Source organism: Podarcis vaucheri (genome assembly GCF_965113315.1).
Source record: "Podarcis vaucheri genome assembly, chromosome: 16".
Taxonomy (NCBI): Eukaryota; Metazoa; Chordata; class Lepidosauria; order Squamata; family Lacertidae; genus Podarcis; species Podarcis vaucheri.
In genome coordinates, this window is record NC_138754.1 from 40,400,658 (window position 1) to 40,414,188 (window position 13,531).

The following is a 13,531-nucleotide window of genomic DNA, read 5'->3' on the forward strand; positions in this document are numbered from 1 at the left end:
TTGTCAATATTTGTTCCTTTAAGGTGCGAAAGGAAACAATGGAATCACTATGTTTCTCTTCTTTCAGCTATCTGTCAAAAGCGTTTGTCTCTGGTCAATGAGCTTCAAACGTCAGTCCTGACACCCCGCTCCAGGATCAAGACGGTGGAAAGTTACTTTACTTTAAACTCACTTCTGCAGGTTTAAACAGTCCAGAAAAGATCCCCCTTCTTCTCCTGCTGCCGAATTTTAAATGATGAAAGCCAATCCTTTAGAAGCGATTTTCTGAGCTCTAGTTTACGTTGTCTTTGCTTTATTCTGTTTACAAAGAAACGGAAGGCTGACTTCCTGTTTAGACCTTCCCGTTTCAGTACCAAATTGAAATAAACTTTTTAAGTCCAACTCCTTTCTGCTTGCCAGTCCTTATTTAAAGTCCAATTGTTCAAAGTTTAAGTACTCACGGGTGCTTATTTTAGAAGCCAAATTGTCCCAGGAAAAAGGCTTCACTCCACGGAAATAGCAGTGACTCACAGCACCGCACCACTTCCCCCTCTTCGCTTCGAAGCCCGTTAGTGTGTTCCTTTGCGGGTTGGGGGGGCGCTAAGGGTGCCCGCCGAGTCCCATGGTCACAGGCTTCATCCGCCTGTGATTTTTAAAAGGGTCCCTGCTTCGCCGTAGCGGAAAAGACCCGTTTCACGTGGAGCTAGTCCCTCCAATTCAGAGGGAGTCCGCCATTGCCGATGGCGCCACCCCGGAAGTCTTAACTCCCTTTCTCACCATGCACATGATAGGCTTCTGTTTCCCATTTTGCACTTCCAGCGCTCGTTGCTGCCTGCATCTTGTCCAAAATATGGCAAATTCAAAATGAATTGTACATCAGGAATTTAGCTCCAGGATAATTGGCAAGCGAAGTAAGTTGGCATCATCTTCCTAGTCAGCAACCTGTGGTCTGTAGGTCTGTTTGCACTAGCCACAGCCCCACTTTTTATTTCATGTACCGTATTTTTCACTCTATAGGATGCACTTTTCCCCCTCCAAAAATGAAGGGGAAATTTGTGTGCGTCCTATGGAGTGAATGCAGGCTTTCGCTGAAGCCTGGAGAGTGAGAGGGGTCGGTGTGCGCCAACCCCTCTCGCTCTCCAGGCTTCAGGCAGCTTTCCGCAAGCCTTCTGAGCCGGCGGGAGTTCCATGTACGCTTGACGATATGGTAGCCAGGCCCTCAGATTTGCTCTCCTGCTCCTGTTGACAAATACCTACTGTGTGCCACCTATACTGCAAAACAGACACCTGTCTTTTAGGGATAAATGCTGATTTTTACAATCTGTGATCACAACCATAGTGTTTTGATTAGCTGTTGTGGCATCTGCTTCTGCATAACCTTTTCAGTTAGCTTTTCAGAGTGTGTTCAATGCCTTTAATGTATGACTTTAATGTATGACACATTCTCTTAGCTTGGCCTACAGAAAACAGCTTGGGGGCTACTGCCAGTATTGTCATCAGCCCCTCTAGCAACGTCTTCAGTGAAATCAAGGCACAGGATTTGCCGCACATCACCTCCCTAGGTTAAGGAGCACACATCCAGAGTCTCAAACTGTACATTTTCAGAATTCCTGGTGAACCCATCTCCAAATCCCTCTGCCTGCACCAATTCAGGCACTCTGTTGCACATGGGGCAAAGATGATTCCGGACAGTGGACGATCGCATCCAGATAATCAGGTTCCAGCGCTCCCCAGAGGCGATAGGCAGCGCCCCGTGAATTTGTCCTCCCCGGTGGAATAAGCCATGGAAGGGAACATGTTCAACTTCGATGTATTTTGGCACTGGGTTGCTGTCCTTGAAAAGGAATAAGAAAGACCACATGTTATTATTATTTAGAATCACAGAACTGAAGAGTTGGGACTCTGAGAGTCATCTACTCCAGCCCCTGCAATGCAGGAATCGCAAATAAAACAGTCCATTCCACTACCATGAGTGTTTAAAGCGGCTTCACAGCGCGTTAAAAGGTGTCTTTATTTACAAGTGCTCACCCTTGAGGCCTAGTTTCCCTAGCCCTGTCTATGTATGGTCTGCCCGTGATGTCGCAAAGAGACCCAGGAGGGCAGGAGGGGGACATTTTTCAGCCCAGGGGCTGCATTTCCTTCACACAACACTAGTCAAATGCACAAATGAACAGACCAGTGAAAGCAAGCCTTATCTTTGCACAGGAAGCTGTTCAAAGAATGACATGCAGAGACAAAGCACCAAACCCAATTAAACCTATTAAGAAATAGATTGTCCAACCCCTTGGAATGCAGGAAACTCAACTGAAATTTAGGAAACGTTTGTATTTCTGCATGTGTCTATAGTATCCATATTGCCATTCGGAATACTCGTAATGGGGCGGGGGCTCAGCTGCACACCCACCTCCCTTCATTTTGGGGTGGAGTCTCTCTGCCCAGCAGCTTCCCTGCCTGCTATCTCCCCCTCCATCATCCCACTGGCATTGCATCCTTCCACAGCCTCCCCCCCAAAATGCCTGCTGCACCCCAAGGCTTTTTGCACTCACCTGGACCCTTGCAGGGAAAGGGGCGGGGCGACCGGGCTGCTTAAACCACAGCCCTTTCCCAAGGGAAGCGGCATGGGTGGGGTCAGTATCCAGCATCCCCTTCTCTGCTTCTCTTGAACTCTTTGACTTTAACCCTTCAGTGGTGTCCAAACTTTTTTCAAAGAGATTCCAGATTTGATGAAGTGAAGGGCCGTGTGGGCTGATCAAAGGGCCGCCGACCAAAGTTGTTAACCTTTTTTAGGATTGAAGTTGTTGAGCTTTCTTTTTTAAAAAAGATTTTACCCCAAAAATGTTTAGCTTTTTGTAGGATTGAGGTTGTTGAGGTTTTTGGGGATTTTACCCAACCGCCACAGGGGCCGGATTAAACTGACCAGCAGGTCCAAAACAGACTTTGGACATGCCTGAATTTTAAGTGAATTGTGAAATCAGTTTTAAGATTTCGTGGATGATTTAAGCGTATGGGTTGTGCGGATGGCTTCATCATCATAACCCATTATAACCCTAGTTAAGTATTTCCTACCATACCTTGTACTGGTCATTGGGTCACAGCTTGTTCCAAGGCTCTGGGTTGCTCTTTTTGTCCCAGCCAGGCAGAGAAATGTGACAAGAGGCAGGCAGCAAGGAGTACATCTTTGTAAGAAGGAAAACATATAGCAGGCATGTCCAATGTCCATTTTGGGGGCCTAATCCAGCCCGCTGGTTGGTTTAATCCGGCCCCTGTGGCAGGATATTTCCTGGGGTAAAATCCACAACTTCAATCCTAAAAAAAGGTTAACAACTTTGGTTGGCTGTTTGGTCAGCCCTTACGGCCCTTCACTTCATCAAATCTGGCCCTCTTTGAAAAAAGTTTGGACACCACTGACTTAGGGGTTCCACAGAGAGGGCTGTCTTCCAGGCCACTGCTTGTTAGCAGCTACCTCTGTGACTCATAATGGTCCAGTAAAATGAGACTGCTTTGGGTAAAAGCATATCAGACAAATAGAAGGATTTCTTCACACGGCACATCTTTTGACATGAGAAACTCACTGCTGCAAGCTGTGGATATGGTGGATGGCTTAGGTGTTTTTGAAAAGACCTGGTATATCCCAAAGTTCATCAGCCTAGGGATGGTCAGGGATGAATGAATTCAGCAACATCCAGAGGGCCACACATTCCTCACCATTGGATTAAATGGAACCTTAGACCAAAATCTATTGAGGTTAGCATTACTTATTCAATAGGGACCACTCTGCCTCTGGAAATTCCCTAGGAGGGCAGGAGAGGGAGGAGAGGCTTTCTCTGCTTTTTGACCCCAGCAGCCAATAAGCAGAGTTGTACTGCCGCTATACATGGAAGTTCCATGTAACTGTCATGGGTCTGTGCATAGCCAACATGGTGCATTCTGGGTATTCTTGGAACCATCAGCCCCAGGCAGTTATCAGGGATTATGAGAATTGGGGTCCAACACACTGGTTTACCCCATCTTTTCTGTTTAAAGTCACTAACACATCTTGTGGCAGTGAACTGCGTATGTTTCTTACAAATTCTGTGAAATAATAGGCATAATAAAGTGAAAGTAAGCCATTAAAAGAAGAGGCACCTTTCTGAATTCAGCAAAATAGAGGTTGCCCTCAGTGAACTCTTTCCCCAGGGAAACGTTGAGAGTCACTTCCGCATTGTCATAGTGGGAACTCAAATCCAGGTCTTCCTGCAAAGCATATTTCACCACAAAGGCCTTATGACTGTCCAAACAGCCTCCCCCACAGTCCGGGTAAAGCAAAGCTGTGAGGGGTTGTAGGTATTTTTCACGCAGAGAGGTGATGAAAGTTTCATCCAACCCAAGTTCGTTTAAGAGAACCTGCGGTGGGTCATATATGAACATGCAAAAGAAAGAGTTAAAGGGGAACCAAACAGAATGTAAAATAAATATTTTTTGCAGAAGGGTCAGGGCATCTTGCAGTGGTCAGGTTCTTGCGATGGCTAAAAACTGTCCTCCATTTTCTAACATGCTACATTCTCTCAATTTGGATAGTAAAGATTTGCTTCTTTGCCCAGTAAGGACTTTAAGATCAACAAATCACAGAATTGGAAGGAACCACAAGGCTCATCTAGTCCAACCCTCTGCAATGCAGAAATATTTTGCCCAGCATGGGGTTTGAACCCACAACCCTAAGATCAAGGGTCTCATGCTCTACTGACTTAACTATCCCAGCAGAGGAATGGAACCAGTTCCATTGTCCTTTTAAATGTGTTGTGGGAGGGGGGATTATTGGCCTGTTATTGTTTTTGTTCTTATTTTTATTATGTGTTTTGTGTCTTTTATATTGCAGTTTTATCTTGTGAACCGCCCTGAGATCTATGGATGAAGAGCAATATACAATTTTAATAAATAATAATATAATAGTAATGATATATAAATTAATTATAATACGGGGTGAGTCTAGGTAAGCATAATAATAACCTTAGCACTCACCTAGCACTTTGTTTGTTTGTTTGTTTATTAGAATGTACAAAATGCTGAAAAAAGAAATACATAGACAAACAAAAAGTAAACTACAGTGGTGCCTCGCAAGACGAAATTAATTCGTTCCGCAAGTTTTTTCTTCTTGCGAGTTTTTCGTCTTGCGATGCACCGTTTCCCATAGGAATGCATTGAAAATCAATTAATGCGTTCCTAGGGAAACCGACTTCAGACCAGGTCCGGAGACAGTCTGTCCCCCGACCTCTTCTGAAGGCTGGGGGGGGGGGGACAAGGGCTTTTCTTCCCACCCACCCCAGCATTTTAAAAAACCCCGAGACAGCGGAGGGCTTCTCCGCTGTCGGGGGCGATCTTAAAATGCTGGCGGGCGGCATTTTAAAATCGCCCCGGGACAGCGGAGGACTTCTCCGCTGTCCGGGGCAATTTAAAAGCCCCTGGGAAGGCAGGCAGGGGGGACAAAGACTTTTGCCCCCCGCCAGCCTTCAGAAGAGGTCCTGGACCTCTTCTGAAGGCTGGCGGAGGGCGAAAGTCTTTGTCCCCCCCGCCTGCCTTCAAAAGCTGTCCGGCCAAGGCTTCGCGGACCTCTCCGCAAGCAGCGGCAGCACTGCCGCTGTTTGCGGAGAGTTGTCGGCATGCCGAAGCCTGCGCGCGCTGAGATCAGCGCGCCCAGGCTTTGCGGACCTCTCCTGCCTTCAAAAGCCGTCCGGGATAGCGGGAAGCTATCCCGGACTGCTTTTAAAATGCTGGCGGTGGGGAGCAAAGCCTTTCGGCCCCCGCCAGCCTTCCTGGACCTCTTCTGAAGGCCGGAGGGGGGGGGAAAGGCTTTGCTCCCCACCGCTAGCATTTAAAAGAGGTCCCCGGAGATTTCCCTATGGGCTTTCGTCTTGCGAAGCAAGCCCATAGGGAAATTCGTTTTGCGAAGCGCCTCCAAAACAGAAAACCCTTTCGTCTAGCGGGTTTTCCGTCTTGCGAGGCGTTCGTCTTGCGGGGTACCACTGTACAACTTACACATATAATAATCGAGTTCAACCCTGTGACAACCCATCACCTCCTCCCCAACTTCCCTCCACCCCATCTTGACTTCTGTATATTTTAGATTGGATGGTGTACTTTGCAATATTTTAAGGTATTACCTTTTATTTCGTTTCTAACACGTTTTATTAATGATTTTTGTTTCACTTTTACTCTTTTAATCTAAGCATATCAACATGTTCTCTTTGGAACAGTGTTTATCCATATATTCTTCAAAACATTGCCATTCTTGTCTAAGTTTTTGGTTTGATTGCATTCTTATGTAAGCAGTTAGCTTTGCCATTTTCATGAATTCGCTTAGTTTGTATAGCCAGTCGGCTTTTGAAGGTATTGTCTCGCTCTTCTATTTACTGGCAAATACAATCCTGGCAGCTGCTGTGGCATATAAGAAAATTCCTTTTTATTTTGCGGTATATCAGACCTAGTAGATATGCCTCTGGTTTCTTTTGTAAAGACACTTTTAACACTTTTTAAAGTTCTTCATGAATCATACCCCAGCATGCCTTAGATTTTTCGCAAGTCCACCAGGCATGGAACAATGTTCCTTCTTCTCACCTAGCACTTTGGAGGGCTCAAACTACTTGATTATTTTCTTGTGATCCTTACAGTGTTCTATACTACAAGACTGCAATTGCTATTAACCCCATTACTACAGATGGGGGGGGGGGGTTGTCAAGAGAAAGCAACTTGTCTAACAGTACAATCCTAAATAGTGACTCTTACCCCATAATTATTCATAGAGTTGGGCCTCCCTTTGGGTAGTTCAGATTGTTCAAAGTTCTCTAGCTCCTCAATGAAAGCTTGACAGAATTCTTTGGCAAACACTGGCAGTCGGTAGATTCTGTTATCTGTTGCGGGGAGGATGGGAAATAAAATCGGAAGAAGTTAGCACATAGCCACTTGCTTAATCACCTGTAGTGGAAGAAAATCTCCTTCTGGCGACCAGAATGGGAAGGGTGGTGGTGGTGGGGGTTTTGTAAGTGCAAAGAAAAGCTGGTTCTCTTTTCTTAATGGGTAGGGGCCTTAGCTCAGTGGCAGAGACCATGTTTTGCATGCAGAAGGCCCCAGGCATCTCTGGTTAAAACTAGTGCTTTTTTTTTTTTTTTTTTTTGAGAGTACTCAAAGCACCAGCACCATTTTTCTAGAAGAAAACCACTGGTTAAAAGTGTGGCACTGATTGTAACAACTTCATGGTGGATACCAGCACCTTTTTTCCTAGAAGAAAAGCACTGGTTAAAATGATTATAATTAGAAAGTCTGGGGAAGACACACCTCTTTGCCCAGGACTGTGGAGAGCCTTTGCCAGTCAAAACAGAGTGCACTGGGCTAGATCATCTATGTTAAGAATAGAGAATAAGAAGAGCTCCGCTGGACCAGGTTAGTGGCCCTGAGCATTCTGTTCTCACAGTGGACCAGCAAATGTATGGGAAGCTGAATGCCACAGTAATCTCCCCACTTGTAATCTCCCCACCCCAACTGGCATTCAGAGACATGCTACCCCCAACAGTGGAGACAGACCATGTTGTGATTTGCAATATTTTCAGAACTGGAACCTTCAGAAGTAAAAACCAGTTAAAAAAAAGTCTCCTGCATCTTTTCAAACCAAAACCAAAGGGGCCACTTAGACAACATGGGGCATGCAGCCATTTCCTTTTGCAGAGTGGGAAACAGCCTTTTAAAAGCCCGCACCCTCTGGGCATCTTTTTAAACATGAAGGTAATGCGTATACCACTAATTCCCTCCAAGAATACAAACTGCACATATGCTTAACCTATATTTTACAAAGAATTAATATGGGCAGCCCCTTACCATGTACACATATTGCTGATAAATTAACCCAGTCTCCCCACCTGATATAGATTCCACACGGTCCAAGAGGCCTTGAAGATCAGCACCCTCGGATGTGCAGTATCCGACCGTTTCTAAAAATTCTGGTGCAAGAAATGATTCCTAGCATTGGAAGAGGAGAGGAGGGTGGAAAAAAATTATTTTCACACACACACAAGCTACTTCTATTTAACCTGTTTTTAATGTGCTTCAACTTTAATTTTGTTCTTGGACAGAGTGAATAATGGCTGCTTGCACAGAATTAACCATGAGGAGGAGTGGGGTTGCAAAGGTGTGCACCTCTCTTTACATGACACTCTACCCCGCCCAGGACAAACTCCCAAAAGGGGGTGCAAGTTCCATGCAGGGCTGAGTAAGATCAGCACTGTGTGCCTTGTAGAAGAATTGCTTTTGGACAACTCTTGTGACAACTCTTTTTCTTATTTGTGCTGCTAAAAGTACAGGCAGAGTCTTGTCCAGTCCCCAGTGAGGAAGCCCCTTCCCAGAGGAATGGTGTCAGCTGAAAATGGGCTGCTACTCAGCAACTATTTCTAATGAACAATTCTGAATTCTGAATCTGCACTTCTTTTATTTTTATTTTTATTTTTTGCTGAACTGTTTTGGTTTTGCTTTGCTGATATATTAGCCTTTGTTGATATTATTAAATGGAGGAAAAGTGTGATTTTTTCCTCAATGTTTTGTTGTCGTTTTAAGCTGCGTTGAGAATACACCTTGCTACTGAAAAAGCAGCATACAAATATTAAATCAAAATTTACCCCTCTCCATTAACTGTGCCCCATTAACCACAGTATATCAGCACCAACATTAGCCAGTGTGTTAAGAGTATGCAGGTCCCATTTTATCCAGTGATAGCTAAGCGTCTTCAACTCTGGACCAAATTGCAGGAGTAGAGACTCCGACCCTCCTGCTAAACTGTTGTACGGAAATGTCACCAGACTAGAAGCCATTCCTAAACTATCTCTAGCTATGGACTTGCATGCAAATAGAAGAAACAAGTTATTTACCTGTAAAGTATACAGTTGAGGATGCTTTGGCTTGTAGTTCTGGGAAATTATTGCTTTCCTTTCCCTAGAGCAGTACTCTAATTCCTTTCTCCTCTGGACTTCTTTTTCAACCTAGGAAAATTCATTCTGAAGCTGAAAGGCTGTAACTCAGTATAGAATACCTGATTTACATGCAAAGAGTTCTAAGCTCAATGCCTAGTCAGTCAATGTAAACCAGAGGTGAGGAGGGGAACCTTTTTCAGCCCATGGGCAACCTTCCTGAGACCACATATCAGTCATGGGCCAGACCAGAGACTAAAGTGAGTGATCATACAAGAAGCTGCATTCCAGCCATGCAAAAGTCAGATGTTTACATAGTCTAGTACAGGAGTGCCCAACTCTCAAGAGACTGTGATCTATTCACAGAGTTAAGATCTACCCCCTTCTGGGGGGTTCAGGTCAAAGGTTGAGTTTTTTAGGGAGGAGGAAAAGTTGTTGAGCTTAATTGGGGGGAGCCAGTGATCTACCAGTGATCTACCACAGACGTCCAGTGATCTACCAGTAGATCACGATTTACCTGTTGGACGTGCCTGGATATACATCTTCCCATCTAGGCCCCCAGGCTATGGGTTCTGAACCTCTGGTGTAGACAGTAGGGAGTTAGGTGGACCAAAGGTCTGATTCAGTACAAGGCAGCTTATGGAGATGTATCACTCTGGTCTTCACCATGTTTGGGTGGATAGGTCCAGGCTCCATATTTAAGCAACAGAAATGCCAGGGCTGTGTAATCAATATTATTTATACATGTTTAGCCCACCTCTGTGCGCTTTTATTCAGAAGCAAACCCTATGAGTTCTTTTGAGTTCATCAGGTCCCTGGGTATAGGACTGCAGTCTACAGAGCGCTCTGAAACTTGGATTATGTCACTGGAACATTCTGCATATCAACGCAAAGGCTGTCTCTTCTCTAGCTGTTGACATATTTACTACAAAGCCAAGCCTGAGACCATATGTAACTGTTTTTACCCACTTCCTCTGGAGAGAAGAGCTGAGAACCTGACCTGCATCACCAACTACCTGGGGCCAGAAGCAGCGGCTCTCCCCCTGCCTCCATTACACATCTGTGTGATTTTTTATTGGTAGCTCTTGGTAGCCAAACCTGGTTGAAAAACACAGCGTAAAGTATAGCATGTACACAAGACCAGACTGTTAGTTCTCTCACATCGAAGCCAGGTACAGTACCTCTTGGACTACTGCCTCAAATTCTTCCACGCTTCTGCAGCCCCGTTGTCTTAATACCTGTAGGATAGATGCTGAGTTTATATGTGTGACACACTGTCAGGGAACTGACATCAGAGCGAAAGGAGAAGGAGAGGCTCCCCGATTCTGCAGGAGAAGGTACCAGCACCAGGGGGAGACGCAGCTTGGTAGAGGGGGAAGGAAATCGGCGTAACACCAGGGATCAAGGAGGGCAAATGGGGGAAGCGGAGGCAGAGCTCCGGGATTCTTCCCTGGACATCAGTGAGGAGAGCATTGGTCCTCCACTGCCCACGCCCTCCCTACGCAGAAGACTCCCGCGCAGTGAGAGGCGGAGATGACTGGGAGTCAAACAGCTTTTATGCTGGAAAAGGTTTAAGAAACGCCCACAGACAGATTCTGCTAGCAACTGAGGCAGTCACGCTGAGATGGGCTGTGCAGTCTGGACGGTTTAACCCAGGCAATTAAGCTCCCTAATGGGGACAGTTTACGCACAAGTAACTCAAACCCACTACACACATGTTTTTGTTTTCTACATTACAGTCCCAGTCCTTCCACACCAATGCCACTATGGTCTAGACAAGCATGGGACTATCCCTGAAATTAACCCACAAGGCCAGAGGCAAGACCTCTCTCTGTACCTCTCCAGATACAGTAGGGGTTTTTGTTTTAAAAGGCACACCAGTCTGGATAAAATTAAAGCAACAGTAGTCTCTGGTGTGTGCCCCTTTTTTGCACTTAAACACTGTTGGAGAAGGTTTAATATGCTCACTCAGAAGTAAACCCCATTCAGCTCAATAGGATTTCCTATATGATTAAAGCCCAATTCTCCTCTTTCTTTTAACCGAGAAGTAAGCCCTGTGGAGACATTTCTTTACTATGGCCATTTCAACATAGGGGGTTGCTTACTACTTGTATGTACTTGCTATTGTATTTGCTTCATTCTGAGAACTTTTTTAAAACTCTAAAACACAGTACTGTAACTGTAAGCAGCTCTGCAGTACAATCCTAAACGTGTTTACTTTTTAGTCAGGAAAAAAGTTCACTGGGATCAGAGGGATTACTCCCTAAAGTGTGCGAATTGAGACTGCCATCCTCTCCCCACGTACCTGGGAGTAAGCCTCATTGAACCCAATGGGGCTTACTTCTGAGTAGGCACGGTTAGCATTGCATTGTTAGAAGTCAGGGGATAAGCGTACTATCCCCCCGCCCCTGCTTTCGTTGCGTGTAGGGAATTATGACTCCAATCCGGATTAACGATAGGAGAGGAGGGTGCGCGTGTATAAAGTCTCTGCTCTCCGGAAAACGTCCACGGCGCTATGTATTTACCGGTCCATAATCCCTCCGCAGCTGCTCCGGATCCCCGTGGTAGCGGAGGTGAAGCCCATACCGCGGCACGAACAGGTTCTCGGTGAAGAAGCAGGCGCAGGCCAGGAACGGCCCTGGCCTCGGCCGCATACCGCTGGGCTCCATGATTCCAGCCCGACCCCGAAGAGGAACGGAACAGATCTCCAGGGGCAACGGGTCCGTCGGCGAAAACGCCCCGGTAAGAAACGAGCGCTCTCCTTAAGGGAGCGTCGACAAATTACACTGAGACTTGTAGGAAGGAAGAATGAATGAAACCTGCTACTACATCGCCCCAAACCCAAGCTGTCTGTTTCCCCACAGTAGCCTATCGGGCGCCCTCAGAAAGCGCACAGGCAGGGCATGAAGGCAATACAGTAGAGCCGTATGGCACAGCAGTTTTGTTCCCCACTGTGGGGTAGGCTATGCCTGCAGATGGAGGTTCCATTTCTATACTGTCACGTGGCTAGTAAGAATTAAAAAAGAGCTCTGCCAGATCAGAACTGAGGTCCGCATAGCCCAGCAACTTGTCTACCTCAGTGGCTGACCAGTTGACCAAGAGGGAATAGACCTCTTTTTCTTTTGTCGCTCTCCCTGACTGTCACTCCGAAGGACACTGCCTCTGAACATGGCGATGCTCCATATGGCTGTGGTGGCCAGTGACAGCTGAATTATCGCGTTTAAAAACCACCCAGTGACCACTCTTCATATTGTGATAGTCAGTTTCACTGAGCAATGTACAAGCATGCAAACATTTAAGAGATAGAAGCGAAAGAACATTTCCCTCCAGTCATTTGCATATATATCTCAGGGTAACACTTCATGCATCTAGTGTAGTGGTCCAGAAATGCTTATGCCTTAATAAATTTGTTAAGGCACCACAAGATTCTCTCTTGTTTTTTGGCAAGGGGATTCCCTTTCCCCTTAACCTGATCCGATTGAGGCTACCCTTTCTTTCTTTCAAGTGTTTAAATTTATTTTTAATTTGCAAAGATAACAGCTAAGCAGCGATAGCATTATCAGCCTACCTTAATAATAAGAATATTTCAACAGTTATAATATAACATATAAATTAATATAAGCAGTCAATTTGTCCAAGCACGTATCCAGATACGACTGATAATTACAAGCCAGGCATCCCAATGCAGAAAGGGCAGTAAGATCTGCAGACCACTGAGTAGTGGCAACTACAAAGGCTTGCCGGCTCCACTTAGTCCAAGACTACTCTTGAGTAAGAGGTTTGAAGGGGCCGTCACTGTTTGCATCTGTTAGGCTTCTTCTGCTGAATGCAACATGCAAAGCTTTTCTCACCTGGCATGTAGGGAACGACTGTACCTGTTGGATCTCTGCCTGTCACACAGCTGCTAAAGGCACAGGAGCCCTGACCCAGTGCAGGTAGTGGGACAGATTGGCAACCTTATTTAAGGGGTTGAAAGCGCAGAGGGCATTTGAACATTTGGAGCAAGCAACCTTCCGTCATTTTCCTTTGTGGCAAACAATTAACTTGTTCGTTTCCTGAAGGAGTGTCTAGATCCCTGACAGCTGTGGGCGGCGACGGGGGGAGGAGGTGTCCAGGCTGAGCCCCTGGAGAGGTACAGGCAGGTTTACACATATCTGTATAAGGGAAGGTATCCCAAGCACCTCACAGCCCTGCAGAAAAGGAGCCTGTGGAGGAGATACGCCATGAAGTCTGAAGTGGGATGTAGGAGGACAGAAGCCCTGAAGGTTTTCAAGCAGAGCTTGGAGGGCCATCTGTCACGGATGCTTTAGTTGAGATTCCTGCATTACAGGCGCTGGACCAGATGACCCCAGGATGCCTCCAACTTTGCAATTCAGCAGGGCAGGGGGAGCGCTAGGCCTTGTGATGCAGGCGGGCGTTTTCAGACGGCCCCTTTAGCCGCGTTCTCCTTTCGCCTCGGCTTGGTGGGGTTGTGTCTCCTTGAAACAAGTCCGGGTCGCTGCCTTCCCAGCTTGGGGACTGAGCCCCTGAACCGCCCCCGCCTGCCCGTGGACTCGAGCCAGTCCTGACCTGGGGCTGATGCCCGGGACATGTCCCAGCCCCCGGCATGGACTCGGCTTTGCAAG

General features: G+C 46.3%; 1 protein-coding gene across 2 annotated transcripts; it reads right to left on the bottom strand.

Moving 5' to 3' along the window:
* Positions 1–1,383: 1,383 nt before the first annotated feature.
* Positions 1,384–12,143, bottom strand: OGFOD2 (2-oxoglutarate and iron dependent oxygenase domain containing 2). Of its 2 annotated transcripts, XM_082204163.1 has the most exons (7): positions 11,432–11,715; positions 10,088–10,144; positions 8,868–8,978; positions 7,866–7,965; positions 6,739–6,863; positions 4,105–4,362; positions 1,384–1,813 (listed from the first exon to the last, which is right to left on the bottom strand). In XM_082204163.1, the coding sequence occupies exons 1-7, from the start codon at positions 11,573–11,575 to the stop codon at positions 1,538–1,540; spliced, it is 1,071 nt and encodes a 356-aa protein (XP_082060289.1). In that variant the 5' UTR covers positions 11,576–11,715; the 3' UTR covers positions 1,384–1,537. The 2 variants fall into 2 exon arrangements, with proteins under 2 accessions (XP_082060289.1, XP_082060290.1); XM_082204164.1 differs by lacking the exon at positions 10,088–10,144 and having other exon boundaries at positions 11,432–12,143.
* Between the last annotated feature and the right edge of the window lie 1,388 nt (positions 12,144–13,531).

Coding starts and splice junctions, on each gene's coding strand:
- OGFOD2 (XM_082204163.1), bottom strand. CDS start 11,575: ATGGAGCCCAGCGGTATGCGGCCGAGGCCAGGGCCGTTCCTGGCCTGC. Junction 10,145..11,431: donor TGCGGAGGGATTATGGACCG/GTAAATACATAG, acceptor TCTATCCTACAG/GTATTAAGACAACGGGGCTG. Junction 7,966..8,867: donor CTCAACTGTATACTTTACAG/GTAAATAACTTG, acceptor TTCCAATGCTAG/GAATCATTTCTTGCACCAGA.